The sequence below is a fragment of the Hypanus sabinus genome, chromosome 3, assembly GCF_030144855.1.
Source record: "Hypanus sabinus isolate sHypSab1 chromosome 3, sHypSab1.hap1, whole genome shotgun sequence".
Lineage (NCBI taxonomy): Eukaryota > Metazoa > Chordata > Chondrichthyes > Myliobatiformes > Dasyatidae > Hypanus > Hypanus sabinus.
The window spans coordinates 132,401,019-132,413,127 of NC_082708.1; the positions used below are offsets into that span (position 1 = coordinate 132,401,019).

The following is a 12,109-nucleotide window of genomic DNA, read 5'->3' on the forward strand; positions in this document are numbered from 1 at the left end:
AGTGAATATTTCCCACGCCTACATTGAAGCTGAGGGATCAGATACAGCTTATGGAATTCAACTCAAATCAAAGGAGAATAGATCAGATAAATTCACATTAAAACTCTACCCCAGCTTTGCCTCCAAAGGCTGTCCGAGGACTCAAAAGCAGGGTCTTAGTAGAACAATGCCTCTTCCTTCAGGTCTCCACTGTTAAGCTGAATGAATATAAATAGCCATCTATGACATGCCCATGTGCCATCACAGCTACATGGTTTTTGTGAAGAAGGATCAATGACCAAAAGTGTTAACTCCATTTCAAAGTAACTTTTATTATCAAAGTACATATATGGTCATAGTAACTATAACAAGATCAATAAAATATCAACCAGAGTGCAGAAGACAACAAACTGCAAATGTAAATATATAAAAAGCAATAAATAACAAGAACATGAGATAATGAGATAAAGTCCTTAAAGTGACATTGTTGGTTGTGGGAACATTTCAATAATGAGGGAGGTGTGTATGGTTATCCCCTTTTATTCAAGAGCCTGATGGTTGAGGGGTAGAAACTGTTCTTGAATCTGGTGCTGCAAGTCCTGAGGCTCTTGTACCTTCTACCAGATGGCTGCACCAAGAAGAGAGCGTGGCCATGATGGTGGGGGTCTCTGATGATGGATGCAGCTCTACTACAACAACATTTCATGTAGATGTGCTCAATGGTTGGAGAGCTTTACCCATGATGTACTAGGCAGAATCCACTATTCAAAGGTTTCCTCTTTCCACAGAGAAGCTGCCTGACTGGCTGAGCAAATACTCAGCCAATCGTGGACAAGGCACACCAGCAGGCAATACTTGATTAGAAGTTTGAGGAGATTTGAAGACACCTGCGTATTTCCATATACAATGGAGAGCAGTCTGACTGGTTGTATCTCTGCCTCAAATGGGGCAGGATTAAAAGAAGCTACAGAGAGTTGTAAATTCAGCCGGCTCCAACATGGGCACAACCCTTCCCACTACTGAGGGCATCTTCAAAAGGTGGCACCTCGAGAAGGTGGCATCCTTCATTAAGGACCCTCACCATCTGGGTCTCATTATCACCAGAGAGGTGCTACAGTTCCTTCAGCTCAGGTGGACTGGGTGGATGAGATCTAGTGAGATCCAACGGCCAGGAAGGTGGAACTGACAGTTCCTACCACTTCACCATCACATTTCCAAACACCACCTTGCTGTTCTTCTTTTGGAATATTTATTTACTGTAACTTATAGTAATGGTTATACCTTGCACTGACTGTTGCCGGAAAACAACAAATTTCACAACGTATGTCAGTGATAATAAACCTGATGCTGGAGATTGTGGTAGTTGACAAACGTCTCTGACAATGACAGGAAACCTGGCAGGAGAGATTTTAAAATGGAAAAGCCATTGCACCGGGGCACTTCCACTCTCTCGACCTCAGAAGCCTGAGTCCTGTGGTACGAGCAAGTGTCACAAACCTGGGCCTTCCTAGGTTGCACTGGATGACCATGACATCTTCTATGCCCTTGTCATGCCCTTTGCTCTCCATGCAGCGTTGTCGCAGTTCCACCTTCCTGGCCGTTGGATCTCACTCATCCATCCAGTCCACCTGAGCTGACTTTGCACACTAGGACAAGCATGTCTCTAGCTCACTGGGGTGTGAGGCTGTCAGCTACCCTCACCTGGTTAACCTGGCTGATGGCCACTGTCGCATGGAATCAGCTACTTGGGAGCCACAGGGGAGAGTCGGGTCACTGGTGGGGACCAAGAGTGAGTGAGCTGCCCCAAAATAAACCCAGAAAGCCCCTTCACCAGAGGTGCTACCCCTCACTGGACAGTCACCATTCCCACCTCACTTAATCATCTTTCATCCCTCCTTGCCCAACCCTGTAATGTACACTTTCCACATCCAGTTTGTAGCAGAACCTCCTCTCATAACTGCAGCACATCTTACACCCTCCTCCCATCCTCATCCTGCACTCCTGGAGAATCCCCACTAGTTCTCAGATCCCACTCCTCCTATGGCCACACCCAACTGCATTCCATCCCCTAGAACTCCTCCACTGCCATACTTCATTATATACTCTCCTTTGCCCACCATCCCTCCCCTTAAGAACTCTCCTTCAATGCCCACACTGAGACACATTCTCTAGTGCCTTGTCAGACATCCCCTCCTACTCACATGCCCAGATAGACAAACCGCTGCCAATAACCATTTCCTGTGCCCACAGTCAGGCACAGTCCTTCCATACCCACCTCCTACGCCTAGACTTCCTTCTCCTTTACCAAGTAGACACCCCCTTCCCGTGGTCACAGGCATCCGCTTCCTGTGCCCTCCCTCACGATCTGTCATTCCCTCCTGCCATACACACGCCTTTATTCACCTTACTTCTCCAGCACCACCCCAACGTCCCACTTTAAATCGTACGAACTGTTTCCTGTATCGCCAGGTCACCGACCCGCCATCAGCCGAGCTATGCACTTGCGCCGTGCCGACCAATTGTTCTCTTCCCGTGACCTCTCGCATCCTTCCGGTAACCTCGACCGGCCGGGGCGGGGCGGGGCGGGGCGGGGCGGGGCGGGGCGAGCCGAGCCGAGCCGAGCCGAGCCGAGCCGAGCCGAGCCGAGCTCGGACACCGACCGGCTGCCCGCTCTCTGCCGTTTGAACCTGACGTCTGCCGCTGCGTGCAGCGCACATGCGCAGCAGGATCTGGCGGTTATAAATGAGAAACGGGGACGCGAGGTAACGGGAGAGTGAAGAAAAAAAGTGGTCGAAAAGAAAAGCAGCGCGTTGTCACCTTGTAAGTAATATAGTGAAGAATTAAGTTTCGTGCATGGGGAGGGAGTTAGTGACTAGCTTGAGGTACAAGATCCCGCTTTCCGGCTGAACATTTTCTGCAGGGTTTGCTGCAGGTCTGCAGTCTCCATTTCCATTCATTTCTAAACTGGACTGTGTGCTGTAAATTAAAATCCCTGATGTTTAACCAATTATTATTCACTGTTAGTGAGCTTTTTAGTTTTCTTACAAGCCATCTGTTAGTGATACTTTTTTTAATAATGAAGCGATGATATTGATTTAAATATTTATTGCAGAGCCACTATAGTATGTTTATAATTTTCTTTGTGGGGTGGGACATTTGTAATCAGCTGGATGTGAATGAGGGAAAGATTAAAAGCTGAAGATGTTAATAAAAATATGCCTGTGAAAAATTGATAAGGGCATAGATGTCAATGGCAAAATGGACAATCGGCAGTCTATGTTATCAGAAGAAGGCCTTGGGTGGGCCTCGCTATTCTGTATTTCATTTCACAGCCTTTTTTGGCTGTATGCAGCAGCAATTTGCTATATACTGCAAGATCTGATTCGATAAAATTTGCTTTAAAGTAAATGTAATTGGTCAGATTCTGTAGTCCAGTCCTGGTTGGTGATTCAACTCAAATGCGATGATATTTATCCTTTAACTAGAAATAAAATTAAAAGTTAACAAAGTAAATTTAGCCCTTAGGGTTGAAGTGATTACTTCAATTGCTTGCACTATGTATAATTTAGCTAGTTAGTGTCTGCCATGTGGAAATGGAAAATATGGTACTGTTGCAGAAGTTGGGGGATGGGGAGAATTGTAAATTCTGGTTAAGTGATGCTGTTTCATAAGTGCTTCTTAACCTTTTCAGTATTTTCCTCTGTAGTGCAGTTTTACTGTGCTGCTGAAGTGGCATCATGTGAAATGTTAAATCTGTTCCTCTTTCAACAGATATTGCTTGGAACTCAAATGTTTGACTCTATGTTCTACTATTATTAAAGCAATGATGGCCAATTTGATCAAAGTTGCAGATGACATTCTATAATGTTATAATGCATCAGACTTTCCTCAATTTCATAGTAAACTACATTTGTTATGCTCTACTGCTTTTTCATTGATCAGCCTAGTGGTCCTGTTTTCAGTTTGGTGATGTGTTGAATCTTGGCATCTAAATAAGTCACGTAGGTGGGTTCAAGCTTAACTCTAGAATTTTCAGTAGCATTCTGGTGGAGTACTTACTGCATTACCAAGAAATTATGTCCCTTATGTAAAGTATGAAACTGAGGCTCCATGGAGATGCCATAACATACTATCAAAAGAAAGATAGAGCTGGAGTTCTCTCACTGTCCTGATTAATTTTTTTCTTATCTCATCACCAATGGCAGAATAACTGATCACTTGTTGTGTAGAACTTGGTGTGAGCTAATAAGCTGCTGTGTTTCCTAGACTACACTGACTACAGTTCAGAAGTACTTCGGTTATAAAGAAATTTGACTGGAAGTTGCATCCTCACCACCAGGTTTAAGAACAGTTACTGCCCCTCAAACATCAGGCTCTTGAACAAAATAGGATAATTACACTTATCTATTGAGATGTTTCCACAACCAATGATCTCATTTTAAGTGCTTTTTATCTTATTACATACTCTTGTTATTTATTGCTATTTATTTATAGTTGCATTTCAACAGTTGTCTTCTATTCTCTTGCTTTTTAATTGATCCTGTTTACAGTTACCAAAGTATAGATTTTTCACAGGAAAAAGAATCTCAGGGTTGCATGTGGTGATTTGTATGTAATTTGGCTTTGAACTTTAAATATCTAACTTAGTTTCCAGAGCATCTATTTCTAATTCTAAAAGCCTCATTGCAAACACTTGTGTCTCCTTGCGTCAACAATTCTAAGCTGGCTTTCCATCCCACATCTTACCAAAATTTAATTTGTCCTAAATTCTGCCACCAGCTTGCCCATTGCTCGTTGACCTACTTTGGTTCATCATACTTCAAAATTTGTAAGGGAGAGAAGCCATGTTTAAATTCTTAAATTACTCACTCTTCCTGTTTGAATCAGAGCAGACCATTGCCAGTAATACAATTGATTTTTTAAAAATTGTTTTATGATTGTCATTGAGATGCAGTAAAGAAACTTCATACTGTTCAAAGTATATTATCAAAATATGTACTACCTTGTGATTCATTTTTTTGTGGGGGAATACATTAGAATTTCATGAAAAACTATACATGCACAAAGGCTGACAAACTACCAATCTGAAAAAGAAAGAAACTGAAAATGAGAATAATAACTGAGAACAAGCATTGTAAGCTGAGTCAGTAGATGACAGATTCAGTTCAGAGTAGTAATGATTGAAGTAGTGAGAAGAGTCAAGTCACTTTTATTGTCATTTCGACCATAACTGCTATGTACAGTACATAGTAAAAATGAGACAATGTTTTTCAGGGCCATGGTGTTACATGACACAGTACAAAAAGTAGACTGAAATACGTCGACTAAAAAAAACCTACACTAGACTACAGATCTACCCAGGACTACATAAAGTGCACAGAACAGTGCAGGCAATACAATAAATAATAAACAGGACAGTAGGGCAGTAAGGTGTCAGTCCAGGCTCTGGGTATTGAGGAGTCTGATAGCTTAGGGGAAGAAACTGTTACATAATCTGGCTGTGAGAGTCCAAATGCTTCAGTGCCTTTTCTCAGATGGCAGGAGGGAGAAGAGTTTGTATGAGGGGTGCATGGGGTACTTCAGAATGCTGTTTGCTTTGCGGATGCAGCGTGTAGTGTAAATGTCCATGATGGCGGGAAGAGAGACCCTGATGATATTCTCAGCTGACCTCACTATCCGCTGCAGGGTCTTGCGATCTGAGATGGTGCAATTTCCGAACCAGGCAGTGATGCAGCTGCCCAGGATGCTCTCAATACAACCCCTGTAGAATGTGATGAGGATGGGGGGTAGGAGATGGACTTTCCTCAGCCTTCACAGTAAGTAGAGACGCTGCTGGGCTTTCTTTGCTATGGAGCTGGTGTTGAGGGATCAAGTGAGATTCTCCGCCAGGTGAACACCAAGAAATTTGGTGCTCTTAAAGATCTCTACCGAGGAGCCATCAGTGTTCAGCGGGGAGTGGTCGCTCCATGCCCTCCTGAAGTCAACAACCATCTCTTTTATTCACATTCAGAGACAGGTTGTTGACTCTGCACCAGTCTGTTAGCTGCTGCATCTCCTCTCTGTAGGCTGACTCATCGTTCTTGCTGATGAGACCCACCACCGTCGTGTCATCGGCGAACTTGATGATGTGGTTCGAGCTGTGTGTTGCAACACAGTCGTGGGTCAGCTGAGTGAACAGCAGTGGACTGAGCACACAGCCCTGGGGGGGGCCCCGTGCTCAGTGTGATGGTGTTGGAGATGCTGCTCCCAATCAGGAGTGACTGAGGTCTCCTAGTCAGGAAGTCTAGGGTCCAGTTGCATAGAGGGGTGTTTAGGTCCTGTAGGCTCAGCTTTCCGATCAGTTTCTGAGGGATGATTGTGTTGAATGCTGAACTAAACTCTATGAACAGCATTGGAACATTGTCTTTTTTGTCCAGGTGGGTTAGGGCCAGGTGAAGGGTGATGGCAATGGTGTCGTCTGTTGAGTGGTTGGGACGATATGCAAACTGCAGGGGGTCCAGTGAGGGGGGCAGCAGCGTCTTGATATGCCTCGTGATGAGCCTCTCGAAACACTTCATGATGATGAGGTGGGTGTTTTTTTGTGGATGCTTTGTTTTTCGTGTGGTAGCACACCATGTAAATGTACTCAATGGTGGGAAGGGCATTGCCTGTGATGGAGTAGGCTGTATCCACCGCTTTTACATTCCTGGGCATTGGTGTTTCTGTACCAGGCCTTGATGCAACCAGTTAGGATATTCTTCAATGTGCATCCATAGAAGTTTATCAAAATTTTCAGTGACCTGCCAAATCCATGCATGCTTCTAAGAAAGTAGAGCCATATTCTTGTTGCCATTGTGATGCCACCCAAGTGCTGGTTCCAGGACAGATCCTCTGATAATGTCAAAGAATTTAAAACTTCTGATTCTCTCCATTTCCAAGAACAACGGTGCATTGAGGTAGGACAAGGTGTTACATTTACAGAGAGTGCAAGTGGACAATAAAGTGCAAGGTAATTGTGAGGTCAGAAGTCTCTCTCTGTCTCTCTTCCCCCCCACCCCCCCCACACCTCCCTCCCCCAGCTTTACTGAGGCACTGAGAAATGTAAGTAGACTCCATGGTGGGGAGGCTGGTTTTTCTGATGTGTTGAACTATGTCCACAACTCTGTGGCTTCTTGTATTTTTCAGTGGAGCAGTTGCCATACCAAATAGTGATGCACCATAGAGTGCATCTTATTGGGATGCATCAATAAAAAATTGGTGAGGGTCAAATGAAACATGCCAAACTTCTTTAGACTCCTCAGGAATTGCAGGTGCTGACGAGTTGTTTTTTTAAAGTTGTGGTATCAATGTAGTTGGACCAAGACAGGGTATTTGGTGATGTTCACTCCAAGGAATTTCAAGTTCTTGTACCCCTCAACCTCAGCACTGATGTAAACAGGAGTAGTGCAATGCCCCCCTTTCTTCTGAAGTCAGTTACCAGCTCCTTCGTTTTGCTGACATTGGGGGAAAGATTGTTGTCATGACGCAATGTCAGCAGGTTCTCTATCTCCTTCCTGTACTTGAACTCATTGTTACTTGAGATACAGACCATTACAGTGATATCATCTGCAAGCTTGTAGATGGGGTTAGAGCAGAATCAAGCCACGGTGTTCTGAGATTGTAGGGAAGAGGGCTGAGGAAGAAATTTTTGGAACATCTGTGTTGACGATGATCATGGGAAAAGTATTGCTGCCTATCTTTACTGAATGTTGTCTGTTGGTCAGGAAGTCAAGATTCAAGATTGCACAGGATATAACATTAAACAGTGTAAAGGAGAACAAAATAATTGTTGTGGTTTTGTATATCCATAAAGTGAAGCTAGGCTGTACACAAGGTGCCTGACAGGAAATAATATAGCAGTGGTGGAATAGTGGATGGAGCTGTTGATCAGCCTTACCGCTTAGGGCAGGGGTCGGCAACCTTTACCACTGAAAGAGCCATTTGGACCCGTTTCCCACAGAAAAGAAAACACTGGGAACCACAAAACCCGTTTGACATTTAAAATGAAATAACACTGCATACAACTTTTTTTTTGCCTTTATGCTATGTATAAACAAACTATAATGTGTTGCATTTATGAAATTGATGAACTCCAGCAGAGAAAATGAAATTACATTTCTGCATGCAACAAAAACATTTTGAACTCCGAAAAAAAAGATGTTGGGTTGAAGGTTACTTTTAAGTAAAATACTCAATGTCTTTGAGTCCTTCTTGTGTTTATGAAAAACGCTGAACTTAAATTGTCCGCCAGCAGCAAACCAAAAATAACGTCAGCCAGCTGTCAACCTGAAAAATAAAAGGACTATTTCACTGAACAATGAAAAAACATGAATATATGTAAAATAATAGGCAATTAAAATATTTATCATACTTGGTTAATGGGATTTCTGGTCCTGGACCTCAGCGCACAGCGTCTGTACATCAGGGCTGTATGACGTCACCTTCATCTTTACAAAACATCCACCAACATGTGCAGGGCTCTGCGTCCTTTCCCATGAAGAGTTGTCTTCAGGTGTGCTGTCATGTCTACCATGAAGTGTAGCTTTTCCAGCCACTCTGGCTGTTCCAGCTCAGGAAAGGTGAGCCCTTTGCTGCCCAGGAAAGTTTTTGCTTCTTCCAGACATGTGACAAAGCGTTTCAGCACCTCCCCTCTTGACAGCCACCAGACTTTGTTGTGCTATAGGAGATCAGAATATGCGCTTTCCAGCTCGTCCAGTAACAAACGGAATTGACAGTGATTGAAACTTTTTGCCATTATTTTATTGACAATCTGAATGACAACATCCATTACTTCTGTGCATTCCGGAGGAAACATTTGAGCGCACAGTGCCTCTTGGTGCACGATGCAGTGAAAAGTCAGCAGCTTTCTGTCCAGCGACTTCTGCAGTAAAGCCACAAATCCCTTGTGCGCTCCTGTCATACTTGGTGCCCCATCAGTAGCTACTGACACCAGGTGGGTGGTCTTTATTCCTTTGGCTCTTAAACAATTCAAGACAGTCTCACAGATGTCCTCCCCCCGTGTTTGGCCTTTTAGAGGTATCAACTCAATTATTTCTTCCTGTGGCCCGGCAGAGTTTACATACCGGCAGAACAGCGCTATTTGTTCAATATCACCTTTGTCTTTAGACTCATCACATGCAATTGAGTAGGCCACAGCTGAATTGATGACTTTAATTTGCTGTCTTGTGATGTCTTCTGCCATTTTTATTGTTCTGTCTTTGACAGTCTTTGCAGAGAGGGGCATATTCCTGATTTTCTGCACAATTTCACTCTTGTTTTTAAAGTCTGTGAATAGACGTTCTGAAATCTTAATGTAAGATTCTTTTATATATTCACCATCTGTAAACTGTTTCCCGTGACTGACTATTTCCTGAACGGCTACAAAACTAGCATATGTAGTTGATTTTCCAGACTCCATCTACTTCTTGAAATGATTTTTGCTCAGATGAACCTTCCGCATCAGTTCCAAACGACTTTTTTCTCTCATCTCCATCTGGATATTTTTGAGCAAAGGCTGCGTGTTTATTCTGGAAATGTCTTGCGACTTCTGACTTTTTGTTGTTTGCTAGTTTCTCATTGCATATTAAGCATACCGGTAAACCAGTCTTGTCAGCAGTGAAAGCAAATGAATCTGCCCACGTATCATTAAACGTTCTGTTTTCTTCAGTCACTTTTCTTTTTTTTAGAATTCTCCATAGTTAGCCTACCTTGGATCGAAAAATTAAAGAAATCACGCTCTGGCGGGTGTCAGGCATTGGCAGTGGTGACATATATTAATAGCAACAAAATACACGTTTTATTTAGATTGTACAAGATCACCATAATCAAATTTAGAATTACATTTCAAAAACTAACAAACTAACATAAAATACATTTTAATTAAATACTCATTTATTTTCCAAAGCCACAGGGAGCCGCAGCACAGAGATGAGAGAGCCCCGGGTTGCCGACCCCTGGCTTAGGGAAAGTAATATGATTCTGGATCCATTTGCAAAAGAAGGTGATGAGTCTCAGATGTAGGAGTCTGAAGATGTTTGCTTGGAATTGGTGTTGCAGACAGAACTGTAGTCAAACAATTTTTTTTTGTTTGACTCTTTTTTTTTTCCCCCCTTCAGACTAGTAGAACCAGATCTGCTGTCCCGGATGATGTTCTGTTTATCAGATATCGTGCAGGCACAGTCCTCTACCATTGATCTATTTGACTTGATATTTCTTTAACTGTTAAAGCAAATAACATATTCTATCTTAACTTTTCATGGTCCTGCTATTAACAAAACTTCACACTGACCTAGAAACATAACTACATCTGCAACTTTAAGCCACTTTGACTCCCCTTATCAAAGGTATTCCCTTTGTTCTTTTCATCTCACTTTTGCTCTGTGATTTAAAACTTGATCTAGCATTCTCTATTCTGACATAGTGCCTTGGACCTGAAATGTTAATATTGTTTCTGTTTCCATAGATGTAACTAGGTATTTCTACCGTTTTCTGTTTGCATTTCTGATTTCCAGCATCTACAGTTTTTACTTGCATTCATATTTAAATGCTTTATGGCTTTCCCATTTTGTCATCACACCTCCATAGCTTTGTAACCTTCAGACCTGTGCTCCTTCACGAATGCTTCCACTGTGCATTCTTTTTACTGCACCATTTCCGTTGTGGTTTTAGCTATTGTGTCTTAAGCACTGTAGCTTCCTCAATTTCTTTGTCTTTATTTTAAATCATGCTTAAGACAATGGTTTCACCAAGGATTTGGTCATTCCCAGTGTACTATTTGGCTGTTGTTAATTGAACAGTTGTAAAGTTGCTTGAAACAGTATCCATTTACTGAACTGAAGTAAAGTTAACAGAATTGAAGTTTGTGGATTCTCTGAAGTAAGCACGTGACTGTTGCCAGCTAAGACTAAATATTGTACAAAGCCTTAATGTTGAGTACATTTTGGATTTAATTTAGAGATACCGCATGGAACAGGCTCTTCAAGCCACGCAACCCACTAATTGAACCCTAGAGTAATCATGGGACCAATGGTCATGGGACAGTAATCAATTAACCTACAAACAGGTACATGCATCTTTGGGCTGTGGGAGGAAACTAGTGCAGTCAGAGGAGACCTATGCGCACACAGGAAGGGCCATACAAACTTGCTTACAGGAATCAAACTGCAAACTCCAGTGGCCCCAGCTGTAATGGCATCCCACTAACTGCTCTGCTACCATGACACTCCATGTCGAGTTACAACATGTGATGCAATGTTTTTGAAGATATCTGCCAGGATTTCTCTAATCATGCATCTTAAATTTGATTCCAATGATGTAAGATGATTTGGTGAGTCTTCAAACAAGTTCTTAACATGATGAGCTTTTTATGATATTTAGATCTGATACGATATTAGAAAGTCTACAGTTGACATATTAAACAGCAGAAAACTGGTTCTTAATTTAAAAGCAGTGCTACCATTTAAATTGTGATATTCAGTAAGTGAAGATATCCGCCATAGCTCCTGGTAGCTCAATCTGTTACACGTCTTTGTACCCGCCACCTTGTAATCAAAGAATCCTTCATTTTGCAAAACCACCTACAGCTGGAGGCAGCATTCTAATGTGCACTTACTGCTCATTGGTATTGAGTTATTAGGTATTGGGGTGGAACCTGGTGTGGTCTTCTGCTGCTGCAGCCCATCCATGTCAAGGCTTGACTTGTTGCATTTAGAGCTGCTCTTCTGTAACCACTATGGTAATGTGTGATTATTTGAGTTATTGTTGCCTTCTTGTCAGCTTGAAATGATCTGACCATTGACTCCTCTAACCTCTCTCATTAACAAAGTATTTTCACCAACAGAACTGGCACTTACCAGATGATATTTGTTGTTTTTTTTTTGCATCATTCTCTGTAAACTTTAGAGACTGTTGTGCATGAAGACTGCAGGAGATCAGCAGTTTGATGTACTCAAACCACTCCATTTAGCACCAACAATTATTCCACGGTCAAAATCATTTAGATCGCATTTCTTCCCCATTCTGATGTTTGGTGTGAATAATAACTGAGCTTTTTGACCAGTTTGCATGCTTTTATGCATTGAGTTGCTGCACCGTTATTGGCTGATTTGGATAT

At 42.4% G+C, this 12,109-nt stretch overlaps 1 protein-coding gene across 3 annotated transcripts in view; it reads left to right on the forward strand.

The window, feature by feature from the left end:
• Positions 1-315: 315 nt before the first annotated feature.
• The window catches only part of LOC132391673 (calnexin-like), a 62,289-nt gene continuing 50,495 nt past the window's right edge, over positions 316-12,109 (forward strand). Inside the window, exon 1 of one of the 3 annotated variants that reach the window (XM_059965161.1) lies at positions 316-2,532. In XM_059965161.1, the coding sequence (XP_059821144.1) occupies positions 2,475-2,532 (58 nt within the window). In that variant the 5' untranslated portion in view covers positions 316-2,474. Of the gene's footprint in view, positions 2,533-2,661; positions 2,800-12,109 lie in introns of those variants that run through there. The other 2 variants (XM_059965162.1, XM_059965163.1) reach the window with 2 other exon arrangements.